The sequence below is a fragment of the Danio aesculapii genome, chromosome 18 (assembly GCF_903798145.1).
Source record: "Danio aesculapii chromosome 18, fDanAes4.1, whole genome shotgun sequence".
In the NCBI taxonomy this organism is placed as follows: Eukaryota; Metazoa; Chordata; class Actinopteri; order Cypriniformes; family Danionidae; genus Danio; species Danio aesculapii.
Genome location: NC_079452.1, coordinates 24,424,825 through 24,452,520, shown reverse-complemented (window position 1 = coordinate 24,452,520; position 27,696 = coordinate 24,424,825). Strand labels below are relative to the sequence as shown.

General features: G+C 37.2%; 1 protein-coding gene across 1 annotated transcript in view; it reads right to left on the bottom strand.

The window, feature by feature from the left end:
- Window positions 1-13,813: 13,813 nt before the first annotated feature.
- ulk3 (unc-51 like kinase 3) overlaps window positions 13,814-27,696 on the bottom strand; it is an 18,634-nt gene continuing 4,751 nt past the window's right edge. Inside the window, exons 7-11 of the mRNA XM_056478005.1 lie at window positions 27,584-27,662; window positions 21,292-21,332; window positions 19,738-19,785; window positions 19,586-19,649; window positions 13,814-16,941 (exon numbers count right to left, since the gene is read on the bottom strand). Coding sequence (XP_056333980.1) covers window positions 16,925-16,941; window positions 19,586-19,649; window positions 19,738-19,785; window positions 21,292-21,332; window positions 27,584-27,662 — 249 coding nt within the window. The 3' untranslated portion in view covers window positions 13,814-16,924. The remainder of the gene's footprint in view (window positions 16,942-19,585; window positions 19,650-19,737; window positions 19,786-21,291; window positions 21,333-27,583; window positions 27,663-27,696) is intronic.

Genomic DNA, 27,696 nt, shown 5'->3' with positions numbered 1-27,696 from the left:
ATTATTCATTAATATTTAATGCATTTATTTGCATTATTAGCATTAAAACTATTTTTTTTCTATTGAATAATATTTGATATTAAAATCTCTTAACGTTACACTCACAATTAAAAAATATTGTGTTAGTTTAGCCGGTGCACTGAAAAAAGTGTTCCATGCAAAACTGTTGCAAACAATTTATTTGTGTTGAATTTAAACAAACAAATGAAAGTGAGCAATGTTCAACTTAATTTGTTTGTTTAAATTCAACACAAATAAATTGTTTGCAACCACATAACATAAAAAAATTGAGTAAATCCAAGGAATCATCTTTGAATAATTTTTTTCAGTGTGTCCAGCAGTGTGTGGCTTATTTGTAACACCCTGTTACAACTAACCCTGCTGTGTCCTGTTTTCTTCAAAACTGGCTCACCGTCACTGTGTGTTTTACATCTTCCATCTTTTAGCCTAGAGGACGGTGATCACAGCAATATACGATTTCACTTACATACTTTCACAGATTAAAAAAAATATATATATCGACTAAATACTTCTATGCTGCAAAATGGTTTCTCCTGTGTTTCTCATCCAAATTTCGCCTAACTTTTTCAATATTTGTCAGGAAGACGTCTGCCCACACTGGTGAAAACCTTGGAAGCATGTCATGGTTAATCCTGAGCAAATACCTTAAAACTCCGTGTTGAATTAGACCCCTCGTTACTTTGTGCCCCGCGCTCCCCTATATATATTTCTACATTTTAAACTCCTTTCAAGGGATAGTTCACCTGGGAATGAACATTCTGTCATCATTGACTCTCTCTAAATGTGAATTTCTGATATCCTGAAGAATGTCAGCCGTTGACTTCTATTGTATGAACATTGAAAAATACTATTGAAGTCAATGGCTGTTTATTTCCTCAGCATTCTCCAGTGTGTCTTCATTAGTGTTTAAATGAAGACAGAAACTCAACAAGTGGATGATGAGTACATAAACGTTGACAGAATGTATACTGAGTGAAAACAGGGCTGGAATACACTACACGATATTTAAAATCATCCCAAAACGATTAATTGGAGAACATCATTATTTGGTTTAAATTCATGCCTTGAAATCTGGAATCAAAATCAAGCATCCATTGGAGCAAACAACACATAATTACCAACATAGCAACAAGCTAAAATATTTCAATAACATACAAACCCTTAAAAAAATATCCAGTTACAGTTTTTCTCACTTAATTTGGGAAATATTTTTAAAAGTATTTCCCAAATGATGTTTAACAGAGCAAGGAAATTTTCACAGTATGTCTGATAATATTTTTTCCTCTAGAGAAAGTCTGATTTGTTTTATTTCGGCTAGAATAAAAGCAGTTTTAAATTGTTTAAACACCATTTTAAGGTCATTATTATTAGCCCCTTTAAGCTATATTATTTTCGATAGTCTACAGAACAAACCATCATTAACCTAATTACCCTAGTTAAACCTTTAAATGTCACTTTAAGCTGTATAGAAGTGTCTTGAAGAATATCTAGTCTAATATTATTTACTGTCATCATGACAAAGAGAAAATAAATCAGTTATAAGAGATGAGTTATTAACACTATTATGATTAGAAATGTGTTGAAGAAATCTGCTCTCCCTTAAACAGAAATTGGGGGAAAAATAAACTGGGGGGCTAATAATTCTGACCTCAACTGTACATAAATGAATAGCTGATCAGAAATAATATCCCTAAAAGACAATATTAGGACAATTTTAGGTGGAGGACCAGTAATTAAATGACTTCCCCTTCATCTTCAATAACTTGTCTGATGGTGTTTACTAATGAGGGGGCAGGATCAATCCTGTCACTCACATGAGGTCCACCAATAGCAAGCCACAACCATTTGACCATCCATGTCCCCGTTTATTCTCCAGTTATCATGCTAACTTCGAAACCAGCTTACAAATATGAATGTTTACAAATTCACACGCAACAAACTCTGTAATCAATGTGCTAGAAACACTGAAAAACATCTAATTTAATGCTTAATGGAAAATATACACATCTGAGTAGGTGTCCATCATACGCTACACGTGAAACAAGTACTATAGTAAATAATAGAAAAGGCTATAGTGCTTTTAAACTGTACTGTAGTAACATATTGTACTGTATATATTATGGTATTTACAACTCTTTGTTAATGAATGCTCCAGCATACTGTAGTATTAACTATAGTGAACTGATAACTGTAGTAAATACTGTAGTATCTTCAGTTTTTACTACAGTAAACTGTGGTTTATTGTATATAATATGCCCTAAAGTTGTAGAAAACTACAGTATTGGCTCATTTGTTTAAATTATTGTAGTTGCAGTATTACCATAACAACTGTAGAAACACCACAACATATCAATTACTTTGTTGTGTTACCATAACAACGTTAGAACTACCGCAGCTGATTAATTGCTATAATTGTTACTATAGCAACTGTAGACTCACCACAACATAATTACTATAGTTGTTGTGTTGCCATAGCAACTATAGAACTGCCACAGCAGATATATTTCTATAGTTGTTGTGTGACCATAGCAACAATGAAATCACAACAACGGATCAATTACTATTGATGTGTTACCATAGCAACTACAGAATCGCCACAACAAATAAATTACTGTAGTTGCTGTGTTATCATAGCAACTCAAGAATCACCACAACATAATAATTAGAGTTGTGTTACCATAGCAACTACAGCATCGCTACAACAGATCAATTACTGTAGTTGCTGTGTTATCATAGCAACTGTAGAATCACCACAACAGATCAATTACTATAGTTGTGTTACCATAGCAACTGTAGAATCACCACAACAGATCTTTACTATGGAATGGTTCAAAAACACTGTAAAATTTACTATGAATTACTCTAGTATTCTTGTATGTATGATGGAAATATTATCTGTCTAGAAGTGTAGTGTATTCCACACCTCTGGAGTCCCGGCACAGCTGAGTTTGTCCAGGTTTAAAAGCTCTTTTTTTTTTAGCTCTTTCAGATGTTTGAGACTCTTTCTCTTGAAGTGTGTCTTTAGTGAGACTGGAGACCCAAACAGTGGACGTGCGTGGAGGGTTTGCTCAGCTCTTACCTCCAGCGGACTCTCATTGTCCTCAAATCTTCAAATATTTGCAGTGCGCCACACATAAAGGAGCCTGTTTTGGGATCAAGTGCTTCATTTAAGTGAAGAGACCCTTCAAAGCTGTCAAGTGGCCTCTTTTTCTCTCACACTTCAGTTTTATTGGAGTGTTCCTGTTGGATATTTGACCGTTTGGTCACCATGCAGCCTTCACATCAGACTCTGAAAATGTTCTTGTATGCTGGAAATCAACACCAAGTGCCTGAACAGATGTACTGAGGTTACGCTTGAGGTTTGTGTCTCCATACAAGCTGATATTTGTTTGCAACTTTATCTGTGTGCATATAATGAATGATTACTGGTGTTACATAAGACTAGACCACAAGCACACTCCACACAAGCATCTGTATGGAAATGCAATGCTTTCTCACTGGTGCAACACTAGGCATGGGACGATAACCGTTCTCAAGGTACACCGCGGTTTGGAAAAGTCAAGGTTTTAAAACCGTCAAAATGTTCTTCTTTACCGTTCCTAAGGTATGTGCACAATTTTTTGTTTACGTTTTTTTTTTTTTTGGGGGGGGGGGGTTTGTTTTGTTTTTTAGGACAGCAGTATCTCCAGCAGAAAAGATATCCTAAGATGCTGTTTTAAATTGTAAAGAAATCTGTTTTAGAAACAAATGAAGCCAGCAGAAGTCAATGATTTCGTTTATAATATTTTAAATGTTTCTCAAAATACAATATATTGTGTTCAAATGAGGAAAAAAGCTTTTATTTTTTTACCCAGACATTTAAAAACACTATTTTAGAGCAGTAATCATAATACCGGGATACTTTTATCCAAGGTTATTACACCGTCTAAATCTTATATCAGCCCATGCCTATGCAACATACAGCGCTAAACCAGACACTAGCTGGGTTTCCATGCCATTTTGAAATATCACATTAGAAACCAATGACGTAAACGCTCAGTTTTTAATAAAAATATCTACATTTGAAAATTGAAATTAGCTTGAAGTGGTTTTGGACTACTGCAATAAAGAGTTAATGCTAATAATGGGAGATGGAAACACTGACATAGCGAACATTACACCTACATGACTCTGTTATGCGTGCCTTGTTTACTGTTGGTTGCTAGGTTACCAATACTACAGCCAGCCACTCTAACAACGTTGGAAACGAAGCTAATTTGCATTTCAGATTTTATTGTTTTTGCAAAACTTACAAAGATTTGCTTCAGATTAGAATGGAAACCCAGCTAGTGATGTCAATCTTCTGTTTACAGTTTTTATTGCAGTTTTAGTTTTAGCATTTTCTGTTGGAGTGTGGAGTGTGTTTCTGATTTCTCAAAGGTTATTTTTCAAGTTTTACAGACTTTGTACAGACAAAAGAATTTATTTATGCATTTTGGAATTATTAAGAAAATAAAGGTCATGATGGTTTATCATCTGAGTGTTTATTTATAAATCCTATGGTCACAATTTCCTAACAATGTGTGAGTAGATAAGTAAAAAATATATGTTTTACTCTCAGTCACACTACAATGAATGCTGTGGATAAATAGTGCATTGTGTATAAATATCTTTATATACACTCACCGGCCACTTTATTAGGTACACCTTTCTAGTACCGGGTTGGACCTCTTTTGCCTTCAGAACTGCCTTAATCCTTCATGTCAGAGATTCAACAAGCTACTGGAAATATTCCTCAGAGATTTTGCTCCATATTGACATGATAGCATCACACAGTTGCTGCAGATTTGTCGGCTGCACATCCATGATGCCAATCTCCAGTTCCACCACATCCCAAAGGTGCTCTATTGGATTGAGCTCTGGTGACTGTGGAGGCCATTTGAGTACAGTGAACTCATCGTCATGTTCAAGAAACCAGTCTGAGATGATTGGCGCTTTATGACATGGTGCGTTATCCTGCTGGAAGTAGCCATCAGAAGATGGAGACACTGTGCTCATAAAGGGATGGACATGGTCAGCAACAATACTCAGGTAGGCTGTGGCGTTGACACCATGCTCAATTGGTACTAAATGGTCCAGTTTTGGTGAGCCTGTGTGAATTGTAGCCTCAGTTTCCTGTTCTTAGCTGACAGGAGCGGCACCCGGTGTGGTCTTCTGCTGTTGTAGCCCATCCGCCTCAAGGTTGGACGTGTTGTGTGTTCAGAGATGCTCTTCTGCAGATCTCGGTTGTAACGAGTGCTTATTTGAGTTACTGTCGCCTTTCTATCAGCTGGAACCAGTCTGGCCATTCTCCTCTGACCTCTGGCATCAACAAGGCATTTGCGCCCACAGAACTGCCGCTCACTGGATATTTCCTCTTTGTCGGACCATTCTCTGTAAACCCTAGAGATGGTTGTGCATGAAAATCCCAGTAGATCAGCAGTTTCTGAAATACTCAGAGCAGCTGGCAGCAACAACCATGCCACATTCAAAGTCACTTAAATCCCCTTTCTTCCCCATTCTGATGCTCGCTTTGAACTGCAGCAGATCCTCTTGACCATGTCTACATGCTTAAATGCATTGAGCTGCTGCCATGTGACTGGCTAATTAGAAATTTGTGTTAACGAGCAGTTGGACAGGTATACCTAATAAAGTGGCCGGTGAGTATATATATATATATAAAACTGCGTTTTCTCTCTGCTGATTAGATTTTTTAATTTTCCAAAATCTCCTGTAAAAACCATTAATTGTCAACAAAATTAAGTATTTTTGAACATCTGGCTGTTAATGTCTGTTTTGGAAATGTATGCAAATTAGTGCATATTTAAATACACAATTGCTAATTTGCATACTTCAGTATTATATTTTAAAAAGTCATTTTCACCTGTAGATTTGAATATTGCATTCCTCCAGATTCCTCACACTGCCTCACATTCATCTATTTCTCAATGCTAAGCTGTAATGTTTGCACTCTTTATTCAGTGTGGTTTAATTGGAAACGTCTGCATGCTGTAAAGTGTGTGCAAAACCTTAACACAGATGCCGGAGGGTCTCAAGTCATGCACAGAGCTGGGTAAGTAAAGGATTATACTGTATATAATCTGGATTATGTAATAAGATGCCACAAAAATAAGGTAGTTGTAATTAAACTACCCTGTGAGCGCAATAAGCTGACTCACTAGCTTAGGACTCTAGAGTTCTTTTGTACTCAACACAAAAGCGTCAGTGAATAAAAGTCTTAAATCAAAAGTTCTTCGTTTGACTTTTTAATTGTAAGTCTTAAAGCATAAACTTGGGATATTTACTTTTCTTACAAATTAACTTTGCAGTCTGCATAGGTCAAAAGACTGTGTTGCTCATAAGTCCAGTGGCTTCAGACTGATTCGCGGTCAATCAAATTACGTCATGCTACATCACTAGTGAACTGCTTACATTACAGTTTCCTTTGCAACACAAACCTTTTCTCAGATTTTACTAAATAATTTCCATAGATATGGCTTCAACATACCTTAAAAATACTCAATCAGATTACAGTTACTTTTTATGTATAACATATTATTTATATGACAGCAGCAAGTAATTATCCAAATTTTTCTCTTTTTCTAATTTACTTCATCATAATAATCATGTGAGTTATATACATTAGACTCCTTTTATTTGAGAGTATATCTTTGCATTTTAAAATAAAGCTGTTCAAAAAGCTGAAAAATAATTTTTCACTCTATTTTTCTTTCTACTTTAACATATGTGACATCAAAAAATGTTTGCACAAAAGTAATCTAAATGTAATCCAACAGTAGTGAGATTACATTTCGATAAATAAAATATAAAACATTTTCTTATGCAAATTGTATTCAGTGACTTTCAATTCACACGATATAGCAGAAAAGTACTCTAAATGTAATCCAAAAGTAGTCAGATTACCATAAAGGTGTAAAATTTAAAGATATTATCTCTTATTATTTTCTTTCTGTTCCAATATATAATACGTGACACCATCCAATAAGATTTAGCACGAAAGTAATCTAAATGTAATCCAAAAATATTCAGATTACATTACCATGAATATGCAATTACGACTACACATTTTGTCATGTAACTGACAATTCATAAGATATGAAATGTGAAATGTAATCTAAATGTAATCCAAAAGTAGTCACATTACATTGTGACATCAAATAAGATTTTGCAAAAAATAACCTAAATGTAATCGAAAAGGAGTCAGATTACATTACCAATATATATGTAATCTGACTACACATTTTATCATGTAACCAGTAATGTCCAACTCATAAGAGACAGCAGAAATGTAATCTAAATGTAATCCAAAAGTAGTCAGATTACATTATCATAAATATTTGAAATTATTAAAATATATCTTTGTCTTTTTTAATTTCTGTCTACTTCAATATATAGGTAACATCAAATAAGTTAGCACAAAATGAATCTTGATGTAATCCAGAAATTGTTAGATTACATTAACCATAAATATGTCATTCTGACCACACATTTTTTATGTGACTATTAACTTCCAGTTTATAAGAGAGAGCAGAAATGTAATCTAATTGTAATCCAAAAGTGGTCAGATTACATTATGTGACATCAAATAAGAATTAGCAGAAAAGTAATCTAAATGAAATCCAAAAGTAGTCAGATTACATTATGTGACATCAAATAAGAATTAGCAGAAAAGTAATCTAAATGAAATCCAAAAGTAGTCAGATGACATTACCCCAAATTTGTAATTCTGACTAAACATGTTGTCTTGTAATCAGTAATTATTAACTTCCAGTTCATCAAGGTTACAAGAAATGTAATCTATGTAATCCAAAAGTAGTCAGATTACCATAAATGTATGAAATTAAAGATATTTTGTCTTTTTATTTTCTTCCTTTTCCAATCAATAATACATGACAGCATTAAACAAGCATTGGCACGAAAGTAATCTACATGTAATTCAAAAGTAGTCAGCTTACATTACCATAAATATGTAATTCTGACTACACATTTTATCATGTAACTTACAATTCATAAGAGAACAGAAATGTAATCTAAATGTAATCCAAAAGTAGTCATATTACATTATGTAACATCAAATAAGATTTAGCAAAAAGTAATCTAAAAGTAATCCAAAATTACTCAGATTACATTACCATAAATATGTAATTCTGTCTACACCTTTTGTCATGTAACCGTAACGTCCAATTCATGAGAGATAGCAGAAAAGTAATCTAAATGTAATCCAAAAGTAGTGAGATTACATTATCATAAATATGTGAAATTAATTGTATAATAACAAAGATAAATATATCCTTGTCTTTTTTTAATTTCTGTCCACTTCAACATATATATAACATCAAGTTAGCACAAAATATATCTAAATGTAATCCAAAAGTAGTCAGATTACATTATCATAAATATGTAATTCTGACTGCACATTTTTTCATGTATTCAGTAACTTCCAGTTCATAAGAGATAACAGAAAAGTAATCTAAATGTAATCCAAAAGTAGTCAGATTACATTACCGTAAATATGTAATTCTGACTACGCATTTTGTGATGTAATCAGTAACTATTACCTTCCAGTGTATAGGAGACAGCAGAAAAGTAATCTAAATGTAATCCAAAAGTAGTCAGATTACCATAAATGTGTGAAATTACAGATATTTTGTCTTATTATTTTCTCTTTTTTTCATTATTAAATACGTGACAGCATCAAATCAGAGTGTGCACAAAAGTAATCTAAATGTAATCCAAAAGCAGAGATGGGAGGTAATGACGTACAAATAGATGTTTCTTGTATCAGTATTTCACTATTAATTTTTCTGATAACATTTTACAGCTTCTACTCCTTACATTTTTAACCCATGGTTGTTACTTTCGTTTTAATGTGTGTTTGGGGGCGCGATCTATGTTATTTCTTGCCATTGCGCAGTTTGAACGCCTTTTTGATCCAATCAATCAATGTTGTTGTGATTGCGCGCATGCGTGCTGCAGTGCGCGGCTTTATCAAACAAGGCGATCACGCTGTTCGCTGTTCACACACCGAGTGTCGGCTAGTTTTTGGAGCTCACTCACACGATGAGAAAGGCGAAGATTACTACGCAGATGAGACAGAGAGGCTCGGCGATGTAATCATGACTGATGCTGCCCTGTTTACACGGTAATAAGACACATTTTGCTTGATCGGGTCTCAATATAAGCAATATCTGGACTTAGCGCACAACATGACATGAGCTCAATCAGTTTAGCTGATGCAGTGTATATCGCCAAGCTGATTGTGCAACAGCTCTATGTCTACTGGAGCTGTCAGTATGGTTAAACACTGTAGTATTTACTTTAAATTACTATAGTATATAGTGTCTGACAGCTAAAATAGATCTGGCAGCAGATATCACAGCCTCTCTTCACCTTTGCACGTTTGTGTTCACATTTATAATGATTTATTTAGGATCTGCGTTTCACATTCTAATTCCAATGCCTCAATATTAAATAGTTAAAATGACTTTAATGAAATGAAATATTATGAAGAATAAAATATGATGTGTTCTTTGGAAGAGTGTACTTGCATTGTGATGATATTATATTATCATTCTGGCATTATTCTGTATAATGAGTGGCATAAAAATGACAGTAATATCGATTATCCGCAATATATATTGGTGCAATATATCACACAGCAAAAACAGACATCATGACAGGTTACAGACACATTCCAGTTCAGAAATATGCCATGCAAATGCTTGAGTTTAGAGCCTTTTGTCCACTTCTGATCAGACTGCACAGGCTTTCTCTGGTCTTTCAATCTAATACTGCGATTAAAATGAGCTTTTGCGTAAAGATTTGTACATTTATTCCTAAAACAATCAAATACTTTAGAAAAACTTCATGCATTGAGAATTATTTCTATTTTCTAATACAGAATGTGTGCTGTTTTACAGTGTTTTACAAACAGGCCTATACTGTTGTCTTCATTTAATGTTCTTAAATATTTTACAACATCAGAAGTAACTATACTGAGCGATTCATGAGTTCTAATGCAAAAGATCCAGAGTTTGTCAGATGAAAAATGATCATGCACATGTTTTAGAGGTTGTAATCACGCCTGTGTGATGATTTATGCATAGAATAAATATATTAACAGAATAAATGTTTAACCAGTAGATAAAATATCCACAATACTCTAAAAACAACACTGAAATCACAGGATTGCATGAGCGCTGCTCTTGGAAGAGAGTAAAGCAGCTTTGGCTTAATGCAAAAACTATTTAAAATAGTCAAATACGTTAAAAAAAAAGAAATGCATACAGTATTGCACAGAATTAAAAATCTAATAAGACATTAATTATTTATAAAGGTAAACAGACCTGGAATCATCTTTTAGACGGTGTGAACATGAATGGCATCTGTTGATTTTGATTTAACAGCTGGAAAACTACATGCAGAACGCTGAGAGTTTGCGTCAGGATGATGATGCCTGGATAACTTTGAGGGCAATTTTGGGCAGTATTGCGCTGTGTGATGCAGCTTGGCTACTTTTATAAAATTGGCAGCAAAAAAAACTTACATGACTTGAAATGCAAGTTGAAAGCACGGTGGCTCAGTGGTTAGCACTGTGGCCTCACAGCAAGAATGTCACTGTTTCGAGTCCTGGCTGGGTCAGTTGGTGTTTCTGTGTGGAGTTTGCATGTTCTCCCTGTGTTGGCGTGGGTTTCCTCTGGGTGCTCCAGTTTCCCCCACAGTCCAAACACATGCGCTATAGGGGAATTGATCAACTAAATTGGCTGTAGTGTATGAGTGTGTGTGTGAGAATGAGTGTGTATGGGTGTTTCCCAGTACTGGGTTGCAGCTGGAAGGGCATCCACTGTGTAAAACATATGCTGTAATAGTTGGCAGTTCATTCCGCTGTGATGACCCTTGATAAATAAAGTCAGTAAGCTGAATGAAATGTAAGTTCTTTTCTATAAACATATTAGGATGTGAGGTCTAGTTACCTGCCTATTCTCACTCTCTATCCTTCAGTTTAGTGCCAGATTTATCAGGGGTTGCCACTGTGGAATGAACCGTCAGTTCCTCTGGCATATGCTTTATGCAGCGAATGCCCTTTCAGCCGCAACCCAGAACTGGGAAACACCCATACACTCTCTTATTAACACACACGGGCAGTTTTGTTTACCTGTTCACCTATACCACATGTCTTTGGACTGGAGGAAACTGGATTGTTGCCCATCTAGTGAAACTCAACATGTAGTAGTAATGGACACTTTTTATTTAAGTACATTTTTGAGGCTGTACGTCTTTACCATGACAAACGTGTGGTCGGAACTTTTACCAGAGTTCTTTAAAACATTAGTATCTGTAATCTACTTGAGGAAACGATGCGTGTACTTTTGCCATCTCTCTCCAAAAGTAGTGTATTTTGTAACTGATTACAATGCATAAGCAAACCACCCAGTTGTGCTCATCGATTTCTGGGTTTCTTTACATAAAAAAACAAAACAAAACAAATTAAAATAAGCCTCTCTTTCATCCCTGGTGAACCATCCAGGAACAAAATCAAAGTAATTATTAACTGTCTTTATCATTTTACTGATTTTAAAGTTGTTGTTTTTTAAACAGGGGTGTTGCTAGACATAAAGCTCTACTGCCCCCCCCCCCCCCCTCCCTCAAAAAAAATAAAATAAATAAATAAATATGTATATCATTCCTTCATTCATTTTCGGCTTAGTCCCTTTATTAATCTGGGGTCGCCACAGCGGAATGAACCGCCAACTTATCCAGCATATGTTTTACGCAGCGGATGCCCTTCCAGCTGTAACCCATCTCTGGGAAACATCCATACATACTCACTCACACTCATACACTACGGACTATTTAGCCTTCTCAATTCACTTTTACCGCATGTCTTTGGACTGTGGGGGAAACTGGAGCACTCGGAGGAAACCCACGCGAACGCAGGGAGAAATCATTTTTTAAATCATTTGACAGCCCTAATATATATATATATATATATATATATATATATATATATATATATATATATATATATATATATATATATATATATATATATATATATATATATATATATAAAATGTATAATAGTAGTATAATATAAAATATTAATATATGTTATTATACAATTATTATTCTAAATAAATAACAGAAATAATCCTAAATGTAACTGGAAGACAATCTAAAGACACAACTGAAGTGATGCTAAGATCATTTAAGAAATCTTTTGCATGAATATTAATTTTATTAGAATGAAATTCTATAGACAATTTAATAGAATCCAAAAAAAGATGTGTTATAGAATTATCTTGTCTTACACCCGACACATGGCAGAGAATTGTTTATTAAGTCTTACCTCCCTGACTCGTCATTCCTCCTTTTTACTTTAATCTATCAGTTGGCATGCTTAGTAAGATCACCGTCATATTATTTAAACTTTGGCTTTGGTTTCACAACACATGAGCGGCGCGAGAGCAGCAAGTACGTTTTTTGTCGTGCATGTAAACAACCGGGACTCACCGGGAGAAGAGCAGCGCGTCAGGGTCCAGCAGGAGCAGTGTGTGAGGCGTGCAGGTGGTTGCACACATGCGGAGATGCATCAGTTTGCTTTTTGATTTAACTACATTGCTTTCATCAGTGTTGGTTTGGTTGCACATAGAAGATAACTTCTTTATTCTGGGGTTACCACTCTTAATAAATACACTTTTCATGTGAAGTAAATCGTTTCTCAAAGCATTTACTGAGGCACTGGGGATTTTTACTTGGCATTTGCCCCAGTAAATTGGGTCTAGTGATGCCCCTGGTGCTAACTAAATATGTGACATCAAATAAGAGTTAGCACAAGTAATTAAATGTAATCCACTAGTAATCAGACTACACATTTTGTCATATAATCAGTAACTTCCAATTCATAAGAATTAGCACAAAAGTAATCTAAATGTAATCCAAAACTAGTCAGATTACATTACCATGAATTTGTAATCCGACTACTCATTTTGTCATACAATCAGTAGCTTACAATTCATAAGAGATAGCAGAAAAGTAATCTAAATGTAATCCAAAAGTAGCCAGACTACATAACCATACAATAAAATGAATCAAATATATTTAGTCGTCTTATTTTGTTTTTAATTCAATATATGTGACATCAAATAAATGCACAAAAATATTCTAAATGTAATCTAAAAGTAGTCAGATTACATTACCATGAATATGTAATCTGACTACACATTTTGTCATATAACTAGCAATTTATAATTTATAAGAGATAGCAGAAATGTAATCTAAATGTAATCCAAAAGTAGTGAGATTAAATTACCATATGAAATAATTCAAACAAATTTAGTCTTCTTATTTTGTTCCTTATTCAATATGTGATATCAAACAGAAATTTGCACATAAGTAATCTAAATGTAATCCAAAAGTAGTCAGATTACATTATCATATGTAATCTTACTACACAATTTTCAGGTAACTAGTAACCTACAATTCATAAAAGATAGCAGAAAAGTAATCTAAATGTAATCAAAAAGTAGTCCAATTACATTACCATGAATATCTAATCTGACTACTAATTTTTACATACAAGTAGTGATTTATAATTAAGAGACAGCAGAAAAGTAATCTAAATGTAATCCAAAAATTTGCATAAATATGTAATCTGACTACTCATTTTGTCATATAATCAGTAACTTTCAATTCATAAGAGATAGCACTAAAGTAATCTAAATGTTATCCAAAAGTAGTCAGATTACATTATCATGAATGTATGAAATGAATTAAATATATTTAGTCTTCTTATTTTCTTTCTAAATTATTATATGTTGCATCAAATAACAATTAGCAAAGTAATCTAAATGTAATCCAAAAGTAGTCAGATTACATTACCATAAATATGTAAAGTAAAACTGTAACTGATTACAATTCATAAGTAAAAACCACCCAGCTCTGCTCATTGGTTTCTGAGTTTCTTTACAAAAAAAAACCTAAAACAAAACAAGCCTCTCTTTCGTCCCTGGTGAACCGTCCGGGAACAAAATCAAAATAAACAAAGGCTGCTGGAGGGGGAGGATATAGTGACACTGCTGGGCCTCGTTCCTCATTTATCTGCTTTCAGGACTGACCCAGATTTCAACCCCCACCTCACATGCACTGCAGAGCCAGCATTGTGTCCTGTGGGTACAATGACCCATTCATGACGCGCACGGAGGATTAACGGTGGATCTGATGTTGAGTTGGCATGACTTTTCTGAGCCTGAGATCCAAGATGGAGCTGGCAGAACATTTGAGAACAGAAAGGACTACAACAACAGTGCCGTTGTGCGTTTCCAAACGGATCAGTGGTGAAATTAGATGCTATCAAATCTAGAGAACATGCATTCATCTGAATGACCTTTGTATACTGGAGCGCTGAGGTTAAGAGCTGCTTCATTACACACCTTCGTTTAGTGCTGAAAAATCATACCTAAGAACTATTGCTTGTCAAATAATGCCGTGCAAGTAAAGTATCTGTTGTAAACACTACTCAAAGTGTGAGTAAAAAGGTTGCCCTACTTAAAGTCCTCAAGAGTAATAAGGTGGAAATTGTACATTTAAAACATAGCAGTTTGTGTGAAAACGTAACATTCTGTAGTGCATTTAGTGTACTATAAGATCAGCACAACAGATTGCATAATATAGTACTTGTGTTACCGTAGCAACTATAGAATTACCACAACAGATCAATTACCTTAGTTGTTGTTACCATAGCAACTATAGAATCACCAAAACAGATTCATTACTGTTGTTGTGTTACCATAGCAACTGTAGAATCACCACAACAGATCAACTACCTTAATTGTTGTTACCATAGCAACTCTGTAGTGCATTACCATAACATTCTGTAGTGCATTTAGTGTACTATAAAATCAGACAACAGATTGCATAATATAGTACTTGTGTTACCATAGCAACTATAGAATTACCCAAACAGATCAATTACCTTAGTTGTTGTTACCATAGCAACTATAGAATCACCACAACAGTTTCATTACCTTAGTTGTTGTTACCATAGCAACTATAGAATCACGAAAACAGATTCATTGCTGTTGTGTTACCATAGCAACTATAGAATCACCACAACAGTTTCATTACCTTAGTTGTTGTTACCATAGCAACTATAGAATCACCACAACAGTTTCATTACCTTAGTTGTTGTTACCATAGCAACTATAGAATCACGAAAACAGATTCATTGCTGTTGTGTTACCATAGCAACTATAGAATCACCACAACAGATCAATTACCTTAGTTGTGTTACCATAGCAACTATAGAATAACCACAGCAGATGAATTACTTTAGTTGTGTTACCATAGCAACTCTAGAATCACCACAACAGATTCATTACTTTACTTGTTGTGTTACCATAGCAACTATAGAATAACCACAACAGATCAATTACCTTAGTTGTGTTACCATAGCAACTATAGAATAACCACAGCAGATGAATTACTTTAGTTGTGTTACCATAGCAACTCTAGAATCACCACAACAGATTCATTACTTTACTTGTTGTGTTACCATAGCAACTATAGAATAACCACAACAGATCAATTACCTTAGTTGTGTTACCATAGCAACTATAGAATAACCACAGCAGATGAATTACTTTAGTTGTGTTACCATAGCAACTCTAGAATCACCACAACAGATTCATTACTTTACTTGTTGTGTTACCATAGCAACTATAGAATAACCACAACAGATCAATTACTTTAGTTGTGTTACCATAGCAACTCTAGAATCACCACAACAGATTCAGTACCTTAGTTGTTGTGTTACCATAGCAACTATAGAGTCACCACAGCAGCTCAATTATGTAATTGTTGTTACCATAGCAACTAAAGAATAACCCTAGCAGATCAATTACTTTAGTTGTTGTGTTACCATAGCAACTATAGAATCACCACAACAGATTCATTACTGTTGTTATTGTGTTACCATAGCAACTGTAGAATCACCACAGCAGATTAATTCAAGCACTTCACTACTGAATGGTTCACAAACACACACGCTATCATACTATAGATTACTATAGTATTTGTTCATGTTTGGTAGTCATAGGCTTAGCAAGCGATAGCCAATCACATCCCCCATATTCACATGCTTTGTTTTGGAGAGTCGCAGTAATATTGCAGTTATATACACAATTGTTCATATCAGGTTTGCATCTATCTAGGGTTATATCTGACAGTGGATAATCAGTTTAAATGATAAAGGCCTTTAGTAGTGTTAATAAGACAGAAGTGAAGTGTCAGCGGTGTGTTTTGTTGTCGTGCCGGAGTGAATATATGATGGTTTCTGCAGGCTGATTTATTCCAGAGAGGAAAGAGGAATGCGGGAGGGAGGAATTATATTACCATAGGAATGCGGAGAGGAAACGACACTTTACAGCCAACAAAAATTCATAAAGCAACAAAATATTCAGGCAGAGAGACAGAAATCCAGACCAGTGCTTTCATTGAGATCAGACAGAGAATAAATAATCTCACAATCATCATCAGAGCTGGTTACAAACACACACACACACACACACACTACAGTCAGAGGCAGAAAGTGGATGCTGAAATCTCCCTTTTTAACAGAGTGTTCAAGTATAGACTCAAGTGTGTGTGAAGTGTGTGTGAACCCAGAGTAAACGCTGAGAAAGCCACACCTCTGTCATGCTGGGTTTGCGGTAAACCCATGTGTGTGTGTGTGTTTTACAGCATGAATCTGCTTCTTTCAGGTCTGTTTCAGATTTAACAGTGCAGTTTGACAGGATCCAATCAGATGCTGAAATCTCTGGCCATGTGACGCGCTGCTTCCGTTGCCATAGTGAGAACCCGTGGCTCACTGTAAACAACATGCTGAAAGAGAAAGAGTGACATCAGAGACTGTATCTGTGAGGATAAACAGGTTTCTGTCAGCTTTTTTGAACATTTATTTAATAATTAAAAACGTGTATATTTATTCAATTATTATTAATTTGTAAATATTATAATTTAATTAATTTAAAAGTATCTATTTTTATATTGCTTACAATCAATTATCGAAATATATAGCTTAAAGGGGCTAATAATATTGACCTTAAAATGGCTTTTAAAAAATTAAAAACTGCTTTTGTTCTAGCCAAGATAAAACAAATCAGACTTTCTCCAGAAGAAAAAATATTATCAGACACACTGTGAACATTTCCTTGCTCTGTTAAACATCATTTGGGTAATATTTATAAAAGAAAAATAAATTCAAAGGGGTCTAATAATTCTGACTTCAACTGTATGTATGTGTGTATGTGTATATATATGTATCTGTATATATATTAGGGGTGTCGAAATTAATTGTTTCTTTGGTGCACCGCGATGCAGACGCGGACAAGTCTGTATCGGTTCAGTAATAATCATAACTGGTTACTATGTACTGACGTAATTTATCTCCTATGCGCTATAGCTGACTATGGCGAGGGAGGTGAGCAGCTGAGTGCGAGTATTTACAACACTCCAACTACTTAAAAACACAGAAACTGCACAATTTGACTGCATGTGTGTTCGCTGGATCAGTCTTTCACTGACACTTACAGCAGAAGACTCTATTTCACTGCCATTGAGAGAATGAAAGTGAACTCCATCTCTCTCTCTCTCTCTCTCTCTCTCTCTCTCTCTCTCTCTCTCTCTCTCTCTCTCTCTCTCTCTCTCTCACTCACTGTGGCCCATTTGACCTGCTGGTGTGACTTTTCCTCTCCTTTCGGCTGTTTTACAGCGATACTTCTGGATCCAGAAACGAGCGCGTGCCTGCAGAGTTTTCTCCACCGTGTCTATCATGAATGAGCTGTGATCTAGCGAGGGGTCATTCTTGAACGATTCGTTCATTTTGAACGAATCTTTTGTATGACTCGAGAGCGACGAGTCCTTTCAGAGTGATTCGTTCATTTGCGCAAAATTGTGCAGGGAGAGCAGAAGATTAGTTCCTTTCTCGAGTCTTCTATCAGGTTTAAGTTGTTCGTTCATCGCGTGAAAGACATTTGATTCGTTCATTTCTCGAGTCTTCGGATTTGATTCATCTCTCTACATGCTGCCACGTGATGAACGAACGACTCAAAAACCAGAAGACTGGAGAGGGGAACGAATCATGGCTCCTTTCGGCTCCAACTGTGTGCATTGTTTAAGCTTAACTTGTATGTGTCTGTGTGATGTGAATGAACCACTCAAAGTTGAAGACCTGTCAAAAGAGGAGAGCTGATAATCATAGACAAAACACCAGGTGAACAATAAATGATGCATTTCTGTCTTATAGTGTTCTAGTTATGACTTGTTTGTAGTGTGCTCAGCGTCTTTAATAATATTTTGGCAAATTGAACGAAAAGAACGAAGTGACTCTAAAAAAGATTCGTTCATCTTAATGAACAAGACTCAACGGTCCGAGTCAGTAAAATGACCTGAACTTCCCATCACTACTGTGATCGCCGCTTCAGCTTATCAGTGTCACTCATCTGTGAAGAGTGCAGCGCGCAAGAGCCAACCGCAGCCCTTTCTGTTGGCGTGTGACCAATCAAAGGGGTGTAAGAGAACTTGGTAGACAAGGATCAGAAAGCAAGCGGGATATTTATATTTGTTTATATTATTTGCTATAAATGCTGGTGTTGTTTAAAGGTACAGTTTATATATCTGACTGTATTAAAAGACAAAATTGTATTACAAATAGTATATAAATATACATTTTTAATACAAGAATTGCTGCAGTGAAGAAAATATAAAGCTGTGTATGGAAAGCATCGTCAATGCTCCGCGATTCACCGAGATATCCAATTGAACCGAATCGATAGCATGATAATCGTAACCGACCCGAACCGTGAGACCAGTGTAGGTTCATATATGTGTATGTATGTTTGTGTATGTATGTTTAAGTTTTTATTTATTGTTACATTTGAACTCTTCAGACCGGTTTACATGAGCAGTTTTCCTCCCTAGACGAGATTTCCAATAGGGTATAAGCGGAAGGACTTTTAATTTGTCAGTAATCTGGGTCAAGTGCTTCCGGTGATCTGTATGCCATTACAAAATCGGCGCGTTTAAGGTCTGTTTTCTTTATAAATCAGCGATCTCCACTGGCTGAGTGATATCTGATATAAAGTGGGTCTCAGATTGTACAAGAAGCACTGCATTAAATGACATTTCCCCCACCATGTCTTTATAATATGAGCATTTATTTTACCCCAGTATATTCAATAGAGCTTCTGCGCTAGCCTGCTGATGCTGATGGGCGAGTGTGTGTAAACCGCTTTTCATCTGGTTTTACACTTGAGCAACTAAATGAATGCCAAAGTCTGATTAACTGATTGTATTTTAATTACATTACAACATCGATGCTGTAAAAGGAAGCGTATAACATGGAAGAAAGTCACATTAACCGTTCACCGGAAGTTTATCAGTATGGCAAACACTCTAGCTCCGCATATACCCTATTGCAATAAATCAGGGAATGCAGTATTATGGTGTGAATGTGATCTATACGTACAGGATCTGACAGATTCAGCAGCAGCGTCTTTCTTCAGCGACTCATCCGTCTGAGTTTCCCGCATCTGCAAACACACACACACACACACACACGCCTGAGCTTCAGGAGATCTGCGCTCACTAAACAGCGGACACTGAACACACACACGTTACCTTGATCAGCTCCTTCAGGTATTCAGCTCGACTCATCAGACTCTTGATCTGCAGGAGAAACAGCAGAAGCAGCTTCAGTCTGACACACTGTTAATAATAGCTGTAACCGGGTGCGTCTCAATCAGCACCCATGTTCACTAGTTAGTGCACTGATCAGGGCGTCAGCCATTCATTCATTTTCCTTCTGCCTAGATTTCAGGGGTTTCCACTGTGGAATGAACCACCAACTATTCCAGCATATGTTTTACACAACGGATGCCCTTCCAGCTGCAACCCAGTACTGGGAAACACCCATACACACTCATACACTACGGCCAATTTAGTTGATCAATTCCCCTATAGCACATGTGTTTGGATTGTGGGGGAAACCGGAGCACCCGGAGGAAACCCACCCCAACACGGAGAGAACATGCAAACTCCACACAGAAACACCAACTGATCCAGCCGGGACTTGAACTAGTGACCTTCTTGCTGTAAGGCCACAGAGCTAACCACTGAGCCACCGTGCTGCCTTTCAGTGATGTCTTAATCGCAAAATTCTTCCAATGCACTGGAACGTTATTGCCCTGAAAAGTCGATATACATCAATACACACTACTGTATATATGTCCCCCTAACGGAGTACATATGAATCACGTGACCCAAATCAGTGATCAACAGCAAACTTCACACATTGTCCCTATTGTTCCCACCAGGGAAAACCAGCAACACTCAAGAATGCATGACTATCTGCTGTCATGGCTTAGCAATCAATAAATATGATTATAATGGAAGTCAATGGAGCAAAAACAGCACCAACATAATGAAAGGGGAGTCAATAATTTGAACAGTACACAAGGGATAAATAGGAAAATTATACAAACTCCTTAGTCATTTCATTGAGATGCTAATGGTCTAATCTGACTCAATGATCTATGCTAAGCTAAGCTAATAGTGCTCCTGCTAGACCTGGAGATCAGCTGAGTCCTGTAATTAATCTGGGGTCGCCACAGCGGAATGAACCGCCAATTTATCCAGCATATGTTTTATGCAGCGGATGCCCTTCCAGCTGCAACCCATCACTGGGAAACACATACACTCTCATTCACACTCATACACTACGGCCAGTTTAGTTGATCAATTCCCTTATAGTGCATGTGTTTGGACAGTGGGGAGCACCCGGAGGAAACCCACGCCAACACAGGGAGAACATGCAAACTCCACACAGAAACACACACTGACCGAGCCAAGGCTCGAACCAGCGACCTTCTTGCTGTGAGTTGATCATGCTACCGTGACGCCTGAATGAATTGTGAAATGGTAAAACTCTACTGTAACTTTATGAGAGCGGTGTCCCACAGTACGTGCAGTGTTCCTTTAAGAAGCTGAGACTCAGCAGGGCCGTGTGAGACTGGAATGTGTTTTCTGTGCAGAAATGAAGTGTGTGTGTGTGTGATGTGTGTGAGCGGCGTCATGTGACAGCGATTCATGAGCTCATAATGCTGTGTGTCAGAGAGACGAATGGAGAGACTCCAGAATAAACACACACTCGAGAACACTGCGTCTCACACTCACCTCACTGTGCAGCAGCTCTCTGCGCCGGCCCTGAGCTTCAGCTGGGGGAGAAACACACACACTTATTACTGATGAGGTCACCAACACACACACACACACACACACACACATCACTGACCGACATGCAACAACACTCACAGACACACAAACACACACACGCGTCTGATGATGTCACCAACAGATAAACGCACACACCAGTGATTGACACACAACAACTCACAAACACACAGACCACTGACACACCACTAACAGACACAACAGCAGTGCTGGTGTTGTAGGTGGTTGCTAGGGTGTTGCTAAGTTTTTTTTGAAAGGGGTTTAACACATTGCCATGTGGTTGCTATGAATTTGTCTGTAGGTTTTAATTAAGCTATATGTGGTTGCCATGGTTTTCTGAATGGTGATTGTACACGTTGCTATGCAGTTTCCATGGTTTTCTAAGTAGGTTTTAATATTTTGCTATGTGGTTGCCATGGTTTTCTCAATGCATTGCTGTGCAGTTGTCATGGTTTTCGGAGTAAGTTGTCACATGTTGGGGTGTCATGGTTCTCCTAATGGGGTTTTAAACAAGTTGCTATTCATTTCCCATGGTAGATAAGTAGGTTTTAGCTTGTTGCTAAGCAGTTGCTAGGGTGTTATTCTGTCTCTTCTTTTTACTGATAAGGTTTTAATACATTGCCAATTTGTTGCCATGGATTCCTGAGTAAGTTTTAACCTGTTGCAATGCGGTTGCCATGGTTTCCTGAGTAAGTTTTAACATGTTGCAATGTGGTTGCCATGGTTTACTGATAAGGTTTTAATACATTGCCAATTTGTTGCCATGGATTCCTGAGTAAGTTTTAACCTGTTGCAATGCGGTTGCCATGGTTTCCTGAGTAAGTTTTAACATGTTGCAATGCGGTTGCCATGGTTTCCTGAGTAAGTTTTAACATGTTGCAATGCGGTTGCCATGGTTTCCTGAGTAAGTTTTAACATGTTGCAATGCGGTTGCCATGGTTTCCTGAGTAAGTTGCAATGTAAGTTGCAATGTGGTTGCCATGCGGTTGCCATGTTGCAATGCGGTTGCCATGGTTTCCTGAGTAAGTTTTAACATGTTGCAATGCGGTTGCCATGGTTTCCTGAGTAAGTTGCAATGTAAGTTGCAATGTGGTTGCCATGGTTTCCTGAGTAAGTTTTAACATGTTACAATGCAGTTGCCATGGTTTCCTGAGTAAGTTTTAACATGTTGCAATGTGGTTGCCATGGTTTCCTGAGTAAGTTTTAACATGTTACAATGCAGTTGCCATGGTTTCCTGAGTAAGTTTTAACATGTTGGAATGCGGTTGCCATGGTTTCCTGAGTAAGTTTTAACATGTTGCAATGCAGTTGCCATGGTTTCCTGAGTAAGTTTTAACATGTTGCAATGTGGTTGCCATGGTTTCCTGAGTAAGTTTTAACATGTTACAATGCAGTTGCCATGGTTTCCTGAGTAAGTTTTAACATGTTGGAATGCGGTTGCCATGGTTTCCTGAGTAAGTTTTAACATGTTACAATGCAGTTGCCATGGTTTCCTGAGTAAGTTTTAACATGTTGGAATGCGGTTGCCATGGTTTCCTGAGTAAGTTTTAACATGTTGCAATGCAGTTGCCATGGTTTCCTGAGTAAGTTTTAACATGTTGCAATGTGGTTGCCATGGTTTCCTGAGTAAGTTTTAACATGTTACAATGCAGTTGCCATGGTTTCCTGAGTAAGTTTTAACATGTTGGAATGCGGTTGCCATGGTTTCCTGAGTAAGTTTTAACATGTTACAATGCGGTTGCCATGGTTTCCTGAGTAAGTTTTAACATGTTGGAATGCGGTTGCCATGGTTTCCTGAGTAAGTTTTAACATGTTGCAATGCAGTTGCCATGGTTTCCTGAGTAAGTTTTAACATGTTGCAATGTGGTTGCCATGGTTTCCTGAGTAAGTTTTAACATGTTACAATGCAGTTGCCATGGTTTCCTGAGTAAGTTTTAACATGTTGGAATGCGGTTGCCATGGTTTCCTGAGTAAGTTTTAACATGTTGCAATGCAGTTGCCATGGTTTCCTGAGTAAGTTTTAACATGTTGCAATGTGGTTGCCATGGTTTCCTGAGTAAGTTTTAACATGTTACAATGCAGTTGCCATGGTTTCCTGAGTAAGTTTTAACATGTTGGAATGCGGTTGCCATGGTTTCCTGAGTAAGTTTTAACATGTTACAATGCAGTTGCCATGGTTTCCTGAGTAAGTTTTAACATGTTGGAATGCGGTTGCCATGGTTTCCTGAGTAAGTTTTAACATGTTGCAATGTGGTTGCCATGGTTTCCTGAATGTTTTTTTAACACCTTTCTATTCTGTTGCCATGGTTTCTGAGTTAGTTAACATTTTTTAACGCGATTGCCATGGTTTTCTGATTTCAACACATTGCTAAGCGGTTGCCATGGTGTTCTATTATGTTATTGCTATTCAGTTCCTATGGTACAGTGGACAAGGAGGTTTTAGCTTGTTGCTATGCAGTTGCTAAGGTGTTATCTAGTGTAACTTGTTTTATGGCATTTCGTAACTAGTATGCTATGTATGAAAAATACAGTAGAGCATTACAGTATTTCTTAACGACGTCTGCGCTAACCGTTTTAACCAACAGCGCCACACACTGAGCCCTAAAGCGGCCCGCGGCTGTGTTTTGATTAGCCCGGCGCTGGCATTAGCGCAGTAACAGATCAACAGCAGCCAACAGAAACGTCAGTGAAACAGGACTCCAGCAGTTCTGGCTGCGGCTGCAGAAGCGAGGGGTGGTCCGGGCTGAGAGAGGGGCTCGGGGCGGTGGACTCAAGCCTTCAGTGCTTTAAGAGATAACAGTTTTCATTTGTTGCAGTATTTAATAACACTGAGAAATGAAGAGAGCTGCTCTCGATGAGATCCAGATGTACCACACACGCTGACCTGGCACACACTCATCGCCACATCTGGATGCATGACTTCCCTCCGCTGATGAGATTATTATGAAGAAACAGACTCCTGGCGCTTTCTGCAGAAATGTCACCGTGTTTCCATCGACCTGCTCTATGTGCAGTTTGGAATAGCCAAATTTAAAAAAATAGCTTAATTCTAATGCCAAGATGATCATAAATATTGAAAATGTGCATTAATAATGTATTTGCATAACGTTGCTATGGTTTTCTAGGTTGTAACTAAGTTTATGCTATATGCGGCCGCCATTTTAAAACACGAATATGTAAGCGACGAGGAGCGCATTCGTAGACCGCACTGATTGGCCATAGTATTGACCACTGCTCAACAGAAATGATTGGCCGTGAAGGTCATCAGTTTATGGAATAAAATCAGCTGTCATAAATATTTCGTGCGCAAATAAAATTCACGCATCTGTAATTATAAAAACGTAAAGGAAAACGGAGCGTACTCGTAATTTCACGAGGGTACAATTCCAAAATCTGCGATTAGAACAGACACAGATACGACATTTTCTTTGTCTGTTTGTATACGACTGATGAATTTACGATGGGTGTACTTTACAAACATGAAATACAGCTTCACCACGGACACGACGACCTGATTACGAGTTTGAATTAACAGCGTCACTTCACTGTCAAAATGACATCACCGCTGTCACAGGCATTAATAAACAAGCGAGAGTCATCGATCACAACGACGCGCCTGCTGGGCACTCGAGGTCCCACACACCGTCTCAGGTAAGATTTTCGTTATTCCCTATTTGAGAAATGTCCGTCATGAGCTGTAATAAAGGTTGAGACTTATTTAGGGTCCATTTTCTCTGAGTTTCTCTGACATTTTACAGAATCAAATTTAAGAACGGGCCGAGGATAGTGAACATTATGTAAGTTAACATTACAGGCAGCGAGCGCAGAGTTTCTCAGTGAATCCCTTAACGGTGTTTAGCTATAACATGACATCTGTTGATTACGTCACCTTGTTTACGATTTTATAATTACAGATGCGTGAATTTTATTTACGCACGAAATATTATTATATTATATTATTTTATTACATATCAGTTCACCACTCTTCATCGAGTGCAAACACAGATACACAGACACTGGAGCATTTTAAAGCCACAAAGATCAGTCGAGTCATCAGCAGATCACAGCCAATCACAGTCATTTCTGTTGAGCATTGGTGAATATTATGGCAAATCAGCGCTGTATAATAATACGCTCAACAGCGCTTAAATGTTAACGGGAAATTGACGGGGGTTTTTTTATAAATTTCCGTACCAACAGTCAGTATCGTGACCAGTCTAATATAGTGAAAGAATCAGTTCATTAACTTGAGTTTGATAAATGGCATCTAAAACGTGTTTGGGAAAGAAATCGTTAGCTAACTAGTACCATTTCCCTTAACGGAGCTGAAAATGATATCCCTTTTTATTTTCAGATATCCGCTCAGAACGGACCTTCAGGTCTCTCAGTAGGCGGAGAAATTGTACATTTGTGTCACTTTCTCTTCGCTGATAAGATATACAGCCAGGTACACAACGCTCCTGTGTGACTCAGGTGATACTTCCGGGTTTCTTCCCACCGCAGCCTCGATTACGCTTTTAAAATGGCGGCCGCATGACATCAGTCTGTTTTACACCTTTTGCCAAACAGTTGCTAGGGTAATGTAGATGATTAAGAAGCTGTTGCTAAGTCGTTGTTATGATGTTCTAGCTTGTAATTATTTGCTATTATTTTACATGTTTATAGGCAGTTGCTAGGGTATGAACTGTTTTGAGACCGTTGCTAAGTGGTTGTTATGATGTTCTAGGTTGCAACTGTTAGCTAGTGTTTTACACCTGTTGCTAAGCAGTTGCTAGGGTAATGTAGAGGATTAAGAAACTGTTGCTAAGTGGTTATGCTGTTCTATCTTGTAACTATTTACTATTATTTTACATGTTTCTAAGCAGTTGCTAGGGTGTGGATTGTTTCAAGGCTGTTGCCAAGTGGTTCTGATGTTCTGGGTTGTAACTTTGCTATTGATTTACAATAGTTGCTAAGCAGTTGCTAGGGTATTATGGACTATTTCAACACTGTTGCTAAGTGATTGCTAACTGTTTGCTGTTGTTTTACACTTGTTGCTAAGCAACTGTTGGGGTAACATAGACAATTTCAAGGCTGTTGCTAAGCAGTGGCTATGGTATTATGGCCAATTTAATTGCTGTTGCTAAGTGGTTGTCTTGAAATTCTAGGACGTAACTAACTGCTATTGTTTTACACCTGTTGCTAAGCAGTTGCTAGCATATTGTGGGTGAATTGAAGACTGTTGCTAAGTGGTTACTACGATGTTCTAGGTTGAAACTGTTTGCTATTGTTTTACACCTGTTGCTAAGCAGTTCCTAGGGTAAAGTAGCATATTGTGGGTGATTTCAAGACTGTTGCTAAGTGGTTACTATGATGTTCTTGGTTGAAACTGTTTGCTAGTGTTTTACACCTGTTGCTAAGCAGTTGCTAGGGTATTAAGGGTTGTTCAAAGCTATTGCTAAGTGGTTGTTATGATGTTTTAGGTTGTAATTAACTGTTTGCTATTGTTTTTCACCTTTTGCCAGACAGTTGCTAGGGTAATGTAGAGGATTAAGAAGCTGTTGCTAAGTGGTTGTTATGATGTTCTAGGTTGAAACTGTTTGCTAGTGTTTTACACCTGTTGCTAAGCAGTTGCTAGGGTATTATGGGTTGTTTCAAGGCTATTGCTAAGTGGTTGTTATGATGTTTTAGGTTGTAACTAACTGTTTGCTAGTGTTTTCCACCTGTTGCTAAGCAGTTGCTAGGGTATTACGGACTATTTCAACACTGTTGCGAAGTAGTTGTTTTGTTCTAAGTTGTAACTAACTGTTTGCTATTGTTTTACACTTGTTGCTAAGCAACTGTTAGGGTGATTTCAAGGCTGTTGCTAAGCAGTTGCTATGGAATTATGGCCAATTTAATTGCTGTTGCTAAGTGGTTATGATGTTCTAGGTTGGAACTGTTTGCTAGTGTTTTACACCCGTTGCTAAGCAGTTGCTAGGGTATTATGGTATGTTTTGAGACTGTTGCTAAGTGGTTGTTATGATGTTCTAGGTTTAATCGGTTTACTAGTGTTTTACACCTGTAGCTAAGCAGTTGCTAGGCTATTATGGATTGTTCAAGGCTATTGCCAAGTAATTGTTATGATGTTTTAGGTTGTAACTAAGTGTTTGCTATTGTTTTTCACCTGTTGCTAAGCAGTTGCTAAGATACTATGTATGATTTTAATGCTGTTGCTAAATGGTTAATAGGTTATTCTGGATTGTTGCCATTTTACCTGCTAGCGCGAGCAGCATTTCACCCAGACTCTGCTGGTATAAATCAAGCGTGTCGTAGTCCTCCGCGCCGCTCTCCTCCTGCAGACAGATCCCAACAAAACTACATCACCCA